Source organism: Haliaeetus albicilla, chromosome 23 (genome assembly GCF_947461875.1).
Source record: "Haliaeetus albicilla chromosome 23, bHalAlb1.1, whole genome shotgun sequence".
In the NCBI taxonomy this organism is placed as follows: Eukaryota; Metazoa; Chordata; class Aves; order Accipitriformes; family Accipitridae; genus Haliaeetus; species Haliaeetus albicilla.
Genome location: NC_091505.1, coordinates 6,646,285 through 6,663,069, shown reverse-complemented (window position 1 = coordinate 6,663,069; position 16,785 = coordinate 6,646,285). Strand labels below are relative to the sequence as shown.

At 43.0% G+C, this 16,785-nt stretch overlaps 1 protein-coding gene across 4 annotated transcripts in view; it reads left to right on the top strand.

Annotated features, from left to right (window-relative positions):
* The window catches only part of SH2D1A (SH2 domain containing 1A), a 30,156-nt gene extending 13,371 nt beyond the window's left edge, over window positions 1-16,785 (top strand). For 3 of the 4 annotated variants that reach the window (XM_069810689.1, XM_069810688.1, XM_069810690.1), the window contains 3 exons: window positions 348-641; window positions 13,060-13,123; window positions 15,494-15,982. In XM_069810689.1, the coding sequence (XP_069666790.1) occupies window positions 505-641; window positions 13,060-13,123; window positions 15,494-15,703 (411 nt within the window). In that variant the 5' untranslated portion in view covers window positions 348-504 and the 3' untranslated portion in view covers window positions 15,704-15,982. The other variant, XM_069810691.1, reaches the window with a different exon arrangement.

The following is a 16,785-nucleotide window of genomic DNA, read 5'->3' as shown; positions in this document are numbered from 1 at the left end:
GGCCTTTGGGCCTTGAAAGGCCTTTCACCCTTCTTTGTCCCCCCCCGCGGGTTAACACCGGAGGAGACAAGCGCCGCTCACAGCGGTGCCACGGTCCTGGCCTCCCCGACCCAGGGCGGCCATTGGCCCCGCGGCCGTCGGGCACTTCATCATGTCACGTCCCTGCCGAGCGGGGAGCCGCATGGGCGAGTGTAGGCTGGGAAATGACAGCTCTCTTTGTGAGCTGTGATGCCACGAGGATGTTACAGCCCACGAAAAAGGAAAACAAAAAGGGGCAAAGGAAAAAAAAAAAAAAATAGGGGGGGGGGGGCAAAAAAAGCTGTGCTCGTTCCTCACTCTTCCCTCAGCGCCGTCTCACCGTGTGTGGAGGCTTCAGAGGTGTGAACACATCCTGTTTACATCTGCCACCGAGACAGAGATGGTGAGAGGAGTGCGCAGCTGAGGAGCCGTCGGAGGCAGCGCCGCGCGCAGGGAGAGCTGCCCGCCACGGCAGACGGCCCCGGCATGGACGCGCTGCCCATCTACCACGGGGGCATCAGCCGGGAGGCCGGGGAGAAGCTGTTGCTGGCGGCGGGCACCGATGGCAGCTACCTACTGCGGGACAGCGAGAGCATCCCGGGAGTCTACTGCCTCTGCGTGCTGTGAGTGCGGCCGGCCCTGCGCAGCCACCGTTGCGTCTCTCGGGTGCGGGGCTGCCGAGGGCGGCGGGGCTGGTCGGGTGGTAGCCGATTTCCAACATTCGCATCCACAGTACGGGGTGTTCCCACGTAACGGTGACAAAATATGTCCTACTTTTACCATTTGCAGACATGCGTGAGGCTCTTGGCTCCTTCACCGTGACTTAAGGCAGAGGGGGGCGTGAGGGGTGTGGGGTCTTTTGCAGAACGAAGAGGAGCAGGTTTTGCCTTGGAGAGCCCGTGCTTCCTACGGGCATAAAACAAACAAAAAAGCAAGCCTGGAGCATGTAGGAAGGACGAGAGAGGTGCCGTGGAGAAGAGCCAGGCTACTTAACTTGGGATGGTGTGCGCTGCCTCTTTGTGCTGCATGGTCCTCTTGCTTTCTGCCCACTGTCTTCTGCTTCTCTAATGTGCTTATGGGTGTGCTTAACAACATCCAGAACGTGCCTTTGCTCTGGGACGCTCTTGGTTAGACTGTGTCCCCCCCAAGTTTGTTGGGCTTGGAGTAAACTATCTGTATAGTACATGAAATACTGATGGGTAACAAACTAAGTGATAAAGTTCCACCAAATAGGGTGAAAATGGCAAGATCTGATGGGATGGTCTGTCAGAGAGAGGGCAGAGGGGTTTCCTTGAGAGAGCTGGGGGACTTTATAATCATAGGACCTTGTTTTAATGAGGCAATTTAATCACCCTACTTTTGGCAAAAGCAGAAGTCTCAGAAGTCCTGAGAGAAAATGCTATACAATGAGCTACCATTACATTGAAAGAACGAAGATGTGTCTACCATGGCTAAACAAGACACTTGCGCCTTACTTCAGTAGGAGAAGGAATACAAGAGAAAACCATTTTAGGGCCAGCAAGAAATTAGCTAACAGAGGGCACTTAGGTACCTGGCAAAAGAACAGAAGAGGAAGAAGAGTCCTAAGTCAGGTTTTTCCCAAATGTCTTGAATACATTTCCAACAACATGTAATTAAGCCCTGGGTGAGCATTACTATTCCCCTGCTGTAGAGCAGTAAATGGAGGCATGCAAGAAGGTTATAGGCAATCCAGAAATACACAGCCTTCTTTTCAGGGAAGATCTTTGTGGCAGAAGATGTATTTTTTCTTCTCTCATGAAATCAGAAGGTGAACCAAGATAGGTGCTACTGCTAACAAATACCTTAACAGCTAGCTGAAAAATGGGAAATAAGAAGCATCTTGAGTTAAATGAAAATGGAATAGACATAGCAAGAGGTAAGGAGTGCTGTGATTCCTGTGATGGGAATAGGCTATAGAAGCAGAATCTCTTTTAAATAACCATCAGAGGAAATGGTGATCTATCTCCTTAACACTCAGAAGTCATTCAGTGCAAGCAAAACACTAAGGCATTAGAGAAAGGGTCAGGCAGAATGTTACAATGCTGAATAAAATAGAGAATCCTAAAAGTAGTCCACCATTAGTCTAAATTGGGGTGTAGCTATGTAACAAGGTCTTTCATCTGCACACAATCAGTTGGGATTTTTTGCTATATTAGTGGTAATTTATGTCCTTTGGAAGAAATTTCATGAATGAAATAAAATATACAAAATGAAAATAGGAAGAACAGGAAGGATTGCTAACTATGAAGCTCAGCAATCTTTGGAGGAAAAGAAAAAAGGCTTCAGTAAGAAACAGAACCCTACCTAATTGTTTCTGGAAATTATGGGCCACTCATGTCTTCACATTATGTTGCATTCAAACATATATATGATAAGCAAAGGGGTAAAAGCAAAAAGTATTACTAGCAAATGTTATGCAGGCTTCTTATAGAATATAGATCCTCAACAAATTTTTTATAAGGGAAATTTTCAATGGCATCTTGGATAAATCCAGACAAAAAATTAAATGAAAAATGTTATGATGAGTATGATCTGGTATAGACAGAAAGGTGGCTGAAAAATGATAAAGCGAAGCTTGGTTCCAATACTTCTTAATATTTCAATTCAGAGCATTATGTAAGAAACAGCAGATACAGTAAACAACATATCACACAATAACTTTGGAGACAGTTATCATAAAGATACCAGAAAATAGTCTCACACTGAAGGTAGCAATGACAGTTTAAAAAATGTGGGCCATAAACGAGAGAATTGCTTTGATATGCAAAAGTTTACCAAAGCAGAGCACTTTAGTGGAAAGATTGGAGGACCAAGTGGGGAAGGCATGAGAGATGTAGGTATGTATTCAATGGAGGATGCTAAGCCTGGCTTTGGCAAAATAAACCAATGGACCAAAGCCCCCCCAAATTCCAGTCTGAACATCATGCACAGAGACAAAACAGGTCACAAGCATGTATGTGCATGAGAGCTTTGGTAAAAACTGAGGGAAACATGCAGCTGCTCTATTCACTGTTTAAGAAGAAGAAAAAAAAAAAAAGAAAGAGTAAGTACTTCTCTGCATTTTAATACTTCCTTCTAAATAAATAATGGAAATTATTAGGAATAACAAAGTTATTTGGAAATTTATATTTTGGTTCAGAATCTGTGCTGAATATCACTCTAGGAATACCTAGATATATCTAGATTAGGCAAAACATGTATTTACTGGAAGTACTGAAGTGATCTTTGAAACATGAGAAACAAAGCTGGTCAGCCGTTAGATATATTGCAATAAGTATCAGAGTTAAACAAAAAATTTTACATCTTTCCAATGACAGTTTCTAACTGAAGTGAAACTGTTTCATACAGCCAGTGATGCTATTGCTCTTAGAGAAGAAAAAGAGAAAAATAGTTCAGTTTTTCAAAATCGAAACATGTTCAGTCTGTCTTCTTTCCCCTCTCCCTGCACTTCCCTGGAGAAATAAAACAAAACAAACCTAAAAACCCCAGCTCCCCAGATCCATGCCGCCTTAGGGTTTTGGGGTTTTTTGTTGTTTTTTTGTTTGTTTTTTTTTACCATGAGGGAAGAAGGGAGTTGTCAAAATTAAAAGGCACAGTTCTGATGAAGAGAAAAGAAATGTTTATCAAAAAAGTCATTAAACAAATATTTGGATGACAATACTGTCATCAGCTTGAGCTCACATAGGTGGCCGCTCTACACTTCCAGCTCCAGGTACAGTAATTGGTAAGTCCTGTGATTGCCTCTGCATTGCTTAGGCTCAAACAATGCCTCCTTTTTCCAAGAAACTGCATAAATTTGTAATGCCACCACCACCACTCCTTCCCCCCGGTACCCCCCAAAAACCCTAACATATTTTGGCAGTGTGTGAACCTCTTAAAGCACGTAATAAGGGCAGCAGTGTCCACGGTCAGGCTCATATGCCTTTTGCTTTTCTAATTAAAAAGTGGAGCCCTGACCTTTAAAAAGGAGAAGAGTCAAAGACTTCATGAATCCCTTGTGACTGACACTGATTTTACAGGGCAAGCATAAAAGAGACAGGTAGTAGCATAAAACCTGACCTACAGAAATGGGTAACTGCGGCAGGCAGGGCCCTGTTGTTGAAGCATTTGGCTAGAAAACTCTGCTTTCTCTCTTCTTTTTTTCTCCTGAAGTATTGCTTTATCTTCCTTGAATGCTGCTTTCCCCTGTTCGAAGTTATGGTGTGCAGACGGCATGCCTGCAAGCCTTCAAAGAGAATGGTTTTTGGTGTGGCTGTGGCAAAGCACAAAGAACCCACTTTCATAAATATTTTAAGACCACAATTAAACTATGCATGGAAGACTAGAAAGGTTTTGATTTGCAACAGTGTCCCCCGGGACCTTTACAAACAGAGGTGCTGCCTGCAGATTTTGGCAAAGTTTTTTAATACCAGATGCTCTCAAGATCTTAATTGTATGAATACCATTATTAAATTGATAATATATACTTTAAGGATGTTGTTCATCATGTTTTGAATGTGTCAACAGAGTAGCACAATCTTTTCCTGGAAATTTTTTTGTGTTGCATTGAAAAGCAGGAAGATTTTTGCTGTTCCTGAAAACTGGGCTAGAAGAAATGCATATGCTTTAAAGAATGTACACGTTTTACCTGTAGACATGTTAGACACTACATGCAGTACAACAGGGTTTTAGTAACAAAACCTGATTGTTCCAGGGAGCTTTCTTTACTGGTCTGGTTTTCTCTTTGCTCAATACCCCATTTGACATTTTTATCACCCTCAGAAATCCTCTGTGCACACCGCTCCTAATGAAGTCAATGGGGGACACAGGACACAATAACGGTGGCTAGTTTGAGAAGCAGCCTCTTAAACTGTGCCTGAGAAATGCATAAATAAACTGCCTGAGAGTGCCAAAAGCACCGCTTTCCTTTACAGATATATGAGCACACATGCAGAAACAAGCAGCTCATGCCTGAATTGGCAAAGAAAGCATTTATAGTTTGGGTCTTAAAATTCATATACTTGAAAATACTTGGAATGTTAGTAGTTGTTTCAGAGCTTTAAGTAAGCTAAACATGACACACTTGTCAAACTGTGTGTTCAGATTATTTGTTTGAAACCAGCCATTCATGTACTGTGCTGCATTCAATTTGAGGAGAATAATCAAAAGCTGGAATAGAAAGCTGTTTAGAGCTCTTGAAGCAACAGTAATGGCAACAGGGATAGGCTGCAGTCCTATCAGATTTTACGTGTGCTATTTTTTCTGTCACTGTAACCACAGTGCACAAGTTCAGGCAACGTGCTGAAACTTTCTGATGCAGCAGATGTATCAGCTGTACAGCATGAAGGTGTAATACAAGATCACAAGCCGGTTTCAGCTTAGCGTTTCTTTTGTTTCCCATGTAATATTTTTTATAGAAATGGCAGAATAATTGCATTTATTATAACATCACACATAATAATCATTATCATTTAAAAAGTAATTTGGAACAAAAGCTTCTCTCTGAGGAGGAGCCCCTCAATTCAAGGTTGCTGTTGTAAATATCACGCACTGTTTTCAGCTTTGAAAAAATAATTCTACAGCACAACGGTAAATTCTACTGAGGTGAGTATTTCAGCTCCCTGCTAATCAGAGTGAGCTTTGTCTTTGCTGAGAATAACTTGGCTAATGGCCTTCAGATATTCCAATTGCTTTTCTTGGAAAGATTTTAGAAAGGTAGACAGCCTGAGCAGTGGGTAACCACTATGCTAACAAATCTGTAAATGTCAGAATGGGTACAATCCTTAGGTAACAGAACCTAGATTAGCTCTACCCTGGTTTTGTAGGCTTGAGTTTTGATGATTTAGTTGAATCAGTGATTTCAGGTTCAGGGATTTTATAGTCAGACAGTACCTACCTTGCTCTGATGGAAACAGGAAATCTGAAAATGAGCTACACTGAATTACTCCCAAATAAACCAAGAAATGTTTCATAGAAATATGAAACAGTAACATTCACAGGGCTATTGACAGTGTTTTATCTATTGCAGTTCTTGTGAGTTTTGCTTAAAGTGATGAAAGGAATTTCACCAGATATAACCTTATTTCATGAGTTTTTGCCTTTGTGAGGTACTATTCTGGAGGACATAGTAATTCATGTAGCTTAGTTACTGGCCCACCATAAAGTAATTTCCTTCTATTTATCATCTCAGATTTGAATAACTTCTCATTTTATTTCCAAATTTGAAGAAATTCCTCTTTGAGGCATTGCTTTTGGCTGGCATCACTTCGTACCAGACCAACATAAAACCTGCTCAGAAAGGCTACACACTTGCTCTGTAGGTAAACGAGCAACATTTCTACTGATGGTTAGGAGTGTTCCAAGTGGTGAAGATACTGACAATCTTCCACAGCAATCTGTGCATAAATTCAGAGACATTTCACAAGATTTGACTTGCTCTTTCAAGCTTCTGTTAAGTTCAGAAAGGAAAATCAAGATGAGGCATTTGCTTTATAATGCTCCAGCACTATGGCAAGCTGATACTAGTTACTGATTCAGTATCATTGATAAATTTTTGCTGCAGGAAGTGTTGGTAGGGGAATCAGTGACAGAAGTGTAAACCCGAGTGGGGATGTGTAGAGTGCTGCTGTGAGTTAAGCTACAGGAACTCCGTTGGGCTTTTCAGATGTTGTAAACACTGATTTAAACTATTTTACTCACTCTTGCTGACATAGAGCTTGTATCTCGCACATCATCTCAATGTGAACGCTATTTCTTCAGCTTGGGTTAGCTGATGGGTGGTAATTGCTAAGTTGCTGTACCTTTATTGTACGTCTGAGACCTAAATAAGGCAGGAACCAGGCTGCTTGTCAACCAGAAAATGCAAATTCCAGGACAGAATGATGACCTGTAAGCTTAAATAGGATTTTTCTCCTACATTAAATAACAAGACTTCTGGCCTTTCCATGATTAATAAACCAAGCAGAAATATAACAATTAAAAAGGAAAAAGAAAGAAGAAGAAAGAAGTTTAAGTGGATGACTGAATTGACTGTTTCATCATTTTGGCAGCTGTCACTTCTGTTGCATGGGGGAGGCCATGCAGCTCAGGGGTACCCTGGGCAGGGGAGACCTTGATGAACACACATGTGGCACATGCAGGCTCCCAGGCACTGCTGTGGTTTCCCCTGAGCTCACGAGTTTTGGCTCTGCAGTAGCCATCTCCCACCTCTGCAGCCACTGTGGTGCCCGTGCCATTGGCCACGTTCCCGGTCCAAGGTTGCCCACTGGGATGCTGCCTGAAGTTAGTCCCTCTGATCGGGTGTTCGGGAGCTGATCCACAACCTGCATCAAACACCTCCGGATAAGGCAGAAGCGGCTGCAGCCTGACCTCTCATGCTCATTAAGATATCTGCTGCGTGCCATTGACCCCCCACTACTGAGTCCCCCATGGGCTCTCCTGTAGTACTCATCCCCATAGCATCAGTAGTACTCATCTCCATAGCGTTAAGTAAGCGGTGTCTAAGCATTATCTCAGTTTGTGAGCTGAAGAGTTTGTTAACTCTGTTTCACACGAGAGAAACGGTGTCACAGGAGGCTCAGGTCTGCAGTACCCTTTAGCTTTGGCTTCCCAATGTGAGGGGCATAGGAATGGATTTTGAGACTACACAGTGTTATTCTGTACAGCCTGGTGACTTTGCTTGCATTGCCGAGGGCTGTTTCCTTGTTTCATATGTCTTCTGCTTCCAAATCACCCATCTTCTATTCCTGGCTTTTTCACCCCTCCAGCATTTTGTGCTGCTCCCACTTCAAGCCCCCTCATGCTCCACCTCCATATATCCCCTTCCTTACTCATATTGTCTTACTGTCTCGCAGGGGTTCAATTTTCATTGCTGTTTCCTTGCCCAGCTTACAAAGACATGGGTCCCCTTTTCCTTCTGTCCACATCTACCCCACCCAGTCCCAATCATCCTATCCAAGATGCCCAATCTAAATTACCTTCTGGTTTTTTTTCCCCACTAATCCAGGCCAAGCAACACACACGTATTGTTTGTGGCTTGACATTGTGGACGCTGCTTAGCTGAGTGCCCGTGGTACAGCCAGCCCAGGCGCGGTGCAGCTACAGCTGCTAACAACCTTTAGACAGCACCTTTCTTGCAGCCTAGACAGCCACCACTGCTTTCTCTTGGAGATACATACCTTCCTTCAAACAAATTTTATGTCTTACTCTAAAAACAGGGCAACCCCCCCCAACAGTTAGGAGGTTTTTTTGTTTTACAATGTGGCAGAAGCATTGTTTTGCCTAACATGTCCCCTTTTCTGGAACTTCTGCATTCTCCATCCCTAAATAAGGTTGAGGCAAACACCTAACAAATAAAAATTTCAGTCTGAAAGGCTGAAATGTGGCGAAGTTATAAGAAACTGAGTATGGATAGTATATGATGCTCAGGACCACTGTCTGGTTCTTAAACAATATTGTAAAGCCAAATTCCAAGGTAAGGTCAGGATGCAAATATGCCAGGTAAGAAGAGCTGATTGATATAGTGCAAAGACATCAGAAGAGAAAGCTATGTAAAGAGGAAGAAATTGATGTCATCTATTGCTGACATGGCTTTTCCCCTGTCTCTCTGTCTTTCTCCCTTTGTATTTGTTCCATTCTGGACTCAGAAATGAATACAAATTAGTTTAATAAAATTTCCCAACTGAGATAAAAAAACATTTGGAAATGATTTTAAAATATACCATGCAGCTGAAATGTCATGGTTAATTTTAATCTGCAGCATGCAGCTAATATCCTCTGGCTATTTCAGTGGTGCAGAAGATTGTAATTATTCACCTGTTAAAGTAAGTGTGGCTTTAACAAGTGTGATCACAGTTGAAAAGAAGGGAGTGGAGAGGACAGGTAGACAGATGCTGTCTCAGTATGTCATCTGTGAATGATGCCTTTGTAGCTCTTTGGGAGGAATTATCGAGCTGCAAAGAAAAAAGCCTATAATATAAAGTGGACTGTTTCCTGTAATAGCAACTTTTTCTAGATTTTCCTTTGACAAAGTTTTCCCAGCGATGGTATTAGAACAGAGACAGTGCTGGTGCAGTTCCCAGCTGGTATAACACATCCTTTGTTATGGAGATGAAAAAATAAGTGAGACAACATAAAAATATCGTCAGTGGTGACCAAACCACTTTTTTGTAAGCACTATCTAATATTGTCCTTACAGCAATGGTTGTTTTCTACTTTCCCTCATCATCATTTTGGCATTTTTTGCTTTTGATCAAAAATTGATAGGGTCTCATTCATCAGGCTGTTAATTCATGATTGCTCCCGTTCCCTTGAGCTTTACTGGCATGAAAGAGGAGCTTTGCAATTGTGAGTGAGACTTGTGGCCGTCCTTGGGCCAGACGAAGGGATGGCAGAGCCCTTCGTTGGGTCTTTGCCTGGATGTCAAGAGCTGGTCCTCCTCCAAGATATGCTGGTACACCAGTGTCACTGTAAGAGTGCTCTCTGAAATCCTTCTCTCAGTGACATGTGTCCATCTCCTGTTGATTTTGTCCAGCAGAGAGAGGAGTTCAGGTCACTGAGAGGTGGACTTGGCTTGCATCTCACCAGGTAATAGCTGCAAAGCACGAGTTGTGTGAGAGGCCCCAAGTGACTAGCACCATGCCCAGGCCATATGGTGTTTAGGTTTTGCCTTTAGCTACATGGCCACACCACATATAGGAACAGTGTGTCACACTAGGAGATTTCTTCCACCGTGAATTGAGTAAAATGTAGAAAAGTGAGCTGTCCCCTCGTGGCGGCTGGGGAATTTCTCATCTCCTGAGACCTAAGCTCCAGTAAATGCACTTTTCCACCTGGTTTTGCTCAGTGTTATGTGTTTTGCTCTTTGGAAGGAAATGTTCTATACAATCTCAATTTTAATTATTGTATTTAATTTTTCTTTTAAGAAAAACACCCTGATCTTCCTTCAGTCAACACTGATCTCAGTTAATGTTGGGTAGTTTGAATCATAAAAACCTTTCTCACGGGAGGCTGTGCCCATGTAGCAGTAAAGAGAACTTGGCTCATCAAAATCATGTCACTCACACATGGAAGGTAAAAAGCACTTTGAAGTGGTAATGAAGTAAGTTCCTGCTGCTTAACAGAAAGTTTTGATAAGATCATATTCGTTGGGAGAGTACTTATCAGAAGAACTGTAATTCATTTTGTAGAAACAAAGATCCCAATGGAGAGTAGTTAGATGGGAAGCTCTAGCTGCTCACCTTCTTAACAAAATGCATCCTCCTTCCTTTGTGCATATCCTTTGAAGAAGCAGGTGTGGTGGTCCTGAGCCATCTTCCTTCCATCTACATAGTGGCTGTGTTTACTGATGGCTTCAGAGCCAACAGCAGATTGATAATGTGTTTTTCAGCTTAAGCACAGTGAACCCTTTCAGTCTTTCCTCCTCTGGGAAAAAAATGTATGTTTGCCAGGGGAATGGAGAGCTCTCACTTGTCCCTTGGAAGACTGTGATAGCAATGTCATACTCCTCTCATTCTCCACTCTGTGCTCAAAGGGTCCATGTTCCCAAATTATTGGTCCTTTTTCCTGTATCTCATAGATTTTTAACGGAGCTGTCCTTTGTGCTTTCTCTGGGCTCAGTTGAAATATTTTACAGCAGAATTTTTTGAAAAATGCAGGATAGGTGTCTATCTTATGCCTCACCCTGCTTTGGCCCTGAATATTACTTTATCTGACCTCCATTTTTCAATTTGTCCAGCTTAGTAAACCCTTCTGGCAGAGTTCTGAAAGCCATCAGACATTTGAGAGTCAGGGCAGCACCCCAGCCCCTCAACCACTTCAAGTCATGCAATCTCTTAGGTAGAGAAAATGATGAAAGAAACAACAGATGGTAGCTTTCCAGACAACTGAGCCGTTTGTGGAATAATCAGATTTTAAAGAGAGTGAAGCAGTCGGAGTGATTTGGGACAACCAAGAACAAACATGAGTAATATGCACAGTGTATTACTAAAAACAGGAGGCAAGAGAGTGAGTTTTAGATTTTTACATACTGATTCTGTTGGTTTTGAGGCTAGAAAAAAAAACACTGTGGAGATAGTCAAATACCCACTTCAAAGAGAGGGGACAAAATGCCAGGACCTCTCCGGTGTTTCCCAGTACACTATGGCTTGTAAAATCCTAGTTTCAGTAACCATATATTGGCTGGTGTGCTACATACGTAGGCACGGGAAAGCCCCTCGTGATTTCTAAAAAGAAGAGATTAATGTGAACATCAGCTACTCATGAAAAGTTGACAGGCACAGCTCTCAGAGGTTTTTAAGAAAGCACATGGTTGTCTAAGGGCCCTAATGGGAGACACTGGATTCCCTGAACGTGAACATTTCTAGTAGCTTAGAGGGACGTGCTTTTAAGCAACTGGGCATAAACTGTGGCCTCAAACACCAGTGACCGCGGTGCAATGGCATGGACAGGAGAACAGTGTTGTCCTTCCACGTCCTTCCCTCCTCCCACAGCCGCAGCAGGTTGCTCACACCTCTTCCCAAGGGTCCTTTCTGGGCTGTCCAAATCCCTGACGGACTGCAGAAGTCGAGCTTGCTGGGGGAAGGAGTGGGCTAGCAGCGGCTGTATCTTCCTTAGGTTTCCAAGAAGTGAGCATGGCCGGCTATTTTTCATGTCCGTCTGGTGCCAGATGGAAAGTCGTGTCTCTGGGAAAAAAGCTCCCTCGGTTAACACGAAGAGGTGGCCGAAGTTGTGGTGGGATCGTGGGGCTGCATCAGGCATATTCCCAAACACGAGGAGGAGGGCAGCGTCTCAGCTGCTGTGCAGGGAGTTTGTCCCCGCAGCCGCCCCGACGGGAGGGAACGGCTTTGTGTCTCCCGCCTCCGTATTTAATCACAGTGGGAGTCAAGCGGCGGGGGGAGAGCTCACAAATCACGACAGGCATTTTTGCTCCCACTTCGTGGGTTTGTAGCAGTGTGACAACTGTTAACAACTTCCTGCTTGGGTAAATTATATCAGACACCGCTTTGCAAAGGTTGCTGTAATGACATTTTAACAAGAATTTATCCAGGAGCCATGACACGGAGCGTAAGTAATTGCAATCATACGGTATCTGTGTCATTGATGGTTTCTGCTATTTTGTAATAACTACTATAATACCATGTATAATTGGAAAGAAATATAGTATTTTTCTGCTTTCTTAAGAACAAGAATTGGTGCTGAAATAGGGAATGGTCCCTAAAATCCTGCTGTGTATTCCTGTAAATCTATGCAGTATGAAATAATACAATCTTTCTTACCTGATACTGTCTAAACTGATATTGCACCCACGAAACTACTATCGTCTCTGCTCCTGAGGTAAATTTTTGGGTATCGGTACCATCTAAATCATTCATTGTGTTGGATTTGGAAGAGAAGCAAGACTGACTCTGGACACAAGTATGTCTTGTGTTACTAGTGTATGACTCCTTATTCTCAAAAGACTCAAGTTAGATTTAAAAAGAAGGAAGATTCCACACTCTCCTAAGTCTCCATTATCAGCATTTGAGAATTCAAAATATACAGGCAAGGCGAAGAGCAATTTACCTCGCTTTTGTGGGTCTAGTGTATATTTCCAAATAAATTACACTCATGCTATTGCTTCTGGGAACATCTGCATTTAAATCAATCACAATACAGTAATGCTATCTGCCAATAATATACCTTCTCTTTTTCCAGGGAAAGCATGTCTGGTGTGTGTCAGTTAAAGGAGGTTACTGAAAAAAAAAAATAATAAAAATGCTAAGGCAGGAATGAAAGCAACATCACTTAACCTAGAAACTGAATATTGCTCAACTAGACCTGAGTCAGACCAATCCTTCTCATCCAAAAAGAACCCAGTAGGCTGAACACTGCTTCTGATCTGCATCTCAGTTTTTTTATCCACCTCGAGCCTTTATAGGTGAATTTATTTTTGAGGAAAGGTTAGCAGATGAACTGACTTCCATGTAACAGAGTGTACCTCTTGTGAAACCTGACAGTAGAAGTGAGTAATAAATACCTGTTGATTTTTTTTTTTTCCCACAGGCATCAGGGTTACATTTATACCTACAGAGTGTCCAAGACAGAAACTGGGTCCTGGAGTGCTGAGGTGTGTAATTCTTTCTCTTCTGTAAATTTCTACATCCTGTTTGATGTTAGTATTGATTTAATGAAATATATTCAAATTATTCATGTTTCTGCATAGTCTGACTTTCATTGAAGGTAATCGATCTTGAGTGCGTCCATCACTAAGATGTCTCTGTGCCACTTCTGACAGTCTTGAAATCATAAATTAATTCCCTGTTACAGTTCAGCTGTTGCATAATGCAATAATGCATTATTTTGCATCATTTTAAATGGCAAAAATATTGTGTTTCTACAATTTGACAAGCACAATCAGTTCCCTTCTATCCCACGTACCATTAATCTCAGAATATTTAAGGAAATTATTTTCAATCATCTACAGTGTTTTAAAGTTAATTTCTCTCCAGATTAATTCATCATTGGTGTAAAACATATATACGGTAGCCAAAGCTTGATGCAAAATATATTTTCACCCATCTGATAGGAAATTCAAGTGTGTAACAACACCATTTGCAATACAGACAACCATTTGGGTTGATGGAATTGGGATGCTAACCTGTATTTCTTTTATGAAGGTCTTGTTCTTTGGATGTACTCTGTGTATTAATTCATAATTAGCTTTCTGTTTGCACATTAATGAACACCAATTACAAGCATTAAATAATTTCTAGACAGGCATAATTCCTTGGCCGTTATTATAATAGAAGTGGTTGCAGTTCTCTGGAAGACAAGGCTGATTCCTGGGGTTACTCAGAAGCAGATCGGGGAGTAAAAGTGACTCACATTACTGTGGAGTAAATAATTATCCATGTCATCCTTGGGAATGGTACCCAGGAAGAATTCACTCATTCGTTCCTGTAAGGCATCGGGAGCACCCTGTAGATTTGCACTGCCCAGGCAGGAGGGTTTTTGAGACGTGGTGGGGCTGGTAGTGCAGCCGGCGTGCCAGGGCGAGCACTGGTGTCTCACGAAGGATGCCGGGACCCCCAGGGACCTCCACCCGCGGAGGATAATTCCCTGAGCGAGGCTGCAAGCCTTCTTTGGCCCCAGGTAATGTCAGCGCCTGCAGTGAGGTTTTTCTGGTGTTATATAGGCCTGCTACAACTCCTCCCCTGTGACCTCCACTGACTTCCTACGCATGGGTCTTGGGCTTTCCCTTGCTGTATTTTAGGCAAACCTTATCTGTGTTTCACAGCATGGGTGTCCTGAAGGCCCAGGACTCTCAATACATCCTCTGCAGGGAAAGGTGCTAGCTACAGGCCCATGATACCAATCCTTCCTTTAAGCAAACAGAAACCTTTAAGTAAAGGTTGCTAAGACCATGCTGGCCTCAGCTGTTCGAAACAGCAGCCTGAATCCAACTTATCCCCACGAAATGTGCCTCCAAGGCCAAAACAGGCTCCAGCTGCAGCTGGTGCTTTCCTGTCTCTGCTTCCTTCCCTGTGGCTGGTTCGTCTCTGAGCAAGCTCGGGTCGCACCCAACTTTCAAGGACGAGGCAGGGAAATTAAACCAATGCTGGTAAAATCCCAGTCAGTGCAAAGGCTCCAGTTGGTGCCAGTGAGGTCAGATTTAGCCCATGACTGCTGGGTGAGCACGGTGTCCTCGGGTGGGACTATGCTGGCAGGACCTGTGCTTGTCCTCCCATGGCTTTGGTGGGGAGGAGTTATTATGAGAATGCCCTGAAGAATTTAACAGAAACATTGGATTTTTGATTAAAAGCAGACACAGTTTCATTTCACAGTGTTTGAAAAGATGCTAATGTAGAAAGATAGAAAATCTCCCACTTTCAATAAATAGGTAACGTTTTGCTGCAGCCTTTGTACAAGAGATAGACAGGAATACTCAATGAACATGTAAGCCAGTATTGAATGCTCAGAAAAAGGCTTGCAAAGAGGCTGTCCATGCCTGAATTTAGTGGTGTAAGGACTCCCCCTCCCCGGTAAGTGCCAGGTAGCTCTCTAGATTGTCTTGATGGTATTTCCAGGCTGGAAGTATCTTACCGATAACTCCAGGCTGGAGGTTAAATCACAGGCTGCAATAAATCAGGGTCAGAAATAGCGAAAGACCACTTGGGAATTTGCCTAATAAGTACGGCAGGCTCTGGGTTTCTCTTGTAGTGATTAAGAAATCATCCCTCTTCCAGCCTTATATCACCACACTGCTGGAAACCACTCAATGCAGGGAGGCCACGATGCCCCAAGGGAAGGAGGAGAGGAGTACAGCTCATTGACTCATTTTAAGTTGGCACATCAGAGGGTCCAAATGAAGGGCTGGCTCCTTCCCTGGGGTGTGTGTGCCTGTCTGAGGACAAGGCTTCCGTGCCAGCGCCCTGAGCCCGGCACAGACACTCGGCACCCAGCATCCCCTCTCACCTCTCACCCTTTGTCTTCACAGACGGCGCCCGGGGTCCACCGGAGGCATTTTCGGAAAGTGCACAACCTCATTGCAGCCTTCCAGAAACCCGACCAAGGCATCATAACACCCCTGCAGCACCCAGTCGTCAACCACGCGAAAGCCAAATACCCCCCAGGTACTGGTGGGGCGGAGGGAGCCTCGGCTGCAGCTGAGCAGAGCCCTCCACAGTGGCAGGGATGGAGGTCTTAGATTTATTTGCATCTTTGACCTGAACTAGCCAGTAGGGTGGCATTGCCAGAAATAGGCCCTAACTTTGCTACGGTGTGATCGAAATGCTGTCACTCAGGTACTCATTAGGGATAGGGCCTGTCAATGTGATGAGAAAATGGATTTTGAATATGTGTTCCTGAGTGCTATACTGGCAGTAGCTACCCTCCCTTCCCAACGCCCTCGCTCTTGCAGGTACGAACCTTCTGATCTGTCCATTTTCTTGCAGCGTTCATCCTTTCATATATCTTTGTGATTATTTTTCTTAGGGAGAAATGAAGGCCATGGCTTCCACCTGCAGCCATCATGAAGACATCTACCCAAGTGTGACATAACCATATCTTCCAATGTCTCCTCTAGTCCATGCTCTAGAACAGAATGATTTATATAATAGTTAATACAACTCCATGAGTTTTCTTGTAACATTTGCAGAAATGTGTATTTGATAGAATTTCTAGCTCAAAATTTTGAAGTTTTAAGTTTCAGAATGGTTTGAATTTAGTTTTTTTTCTTTTTTTTTCTAAGAGAGGATAAGAAAATATCAACTATAAGTAGTGTAATGTCTTTTTTTTCTCTTTGTACTCTCAAGTATGAAATATTTTTCATTTCAAGATTAGTTCCTAATTAATAATCAGTTACTAATTTTACATTACTTAACTTTGGACTCTGCTTTGCTTTGTTCTGGTTGGCATTTATGCACAACTGGGCAAGTCCCCTTTTATAGCCTTCAGAAAATTGCTTACATTAAAGTGCCCTTGCCTTGGGTGTCTGTCATTCACACAGTTCCTAAAGGTATTCCAGAAGTGGCACCATGAGGATCCCCACTAACAAATTTTCCATCACACCAGGCACTCTGCCCTGTAACTCAGCAGAACTGGCCATCACTGCCTGGATGTACAAAATCTGTAGTTTGCACAGCTGATCAAAAGCTTCAGCAGTGCACTGAGTAACTGAGATCAACCAGTGAAGTGGAGAACATGGTTCTTTGCGCTTAGATATTCGCTGTACTTGAAACAAATCCCCCCTGCATACAATTTTAAAAAATAAATTATTTTTGCATGACA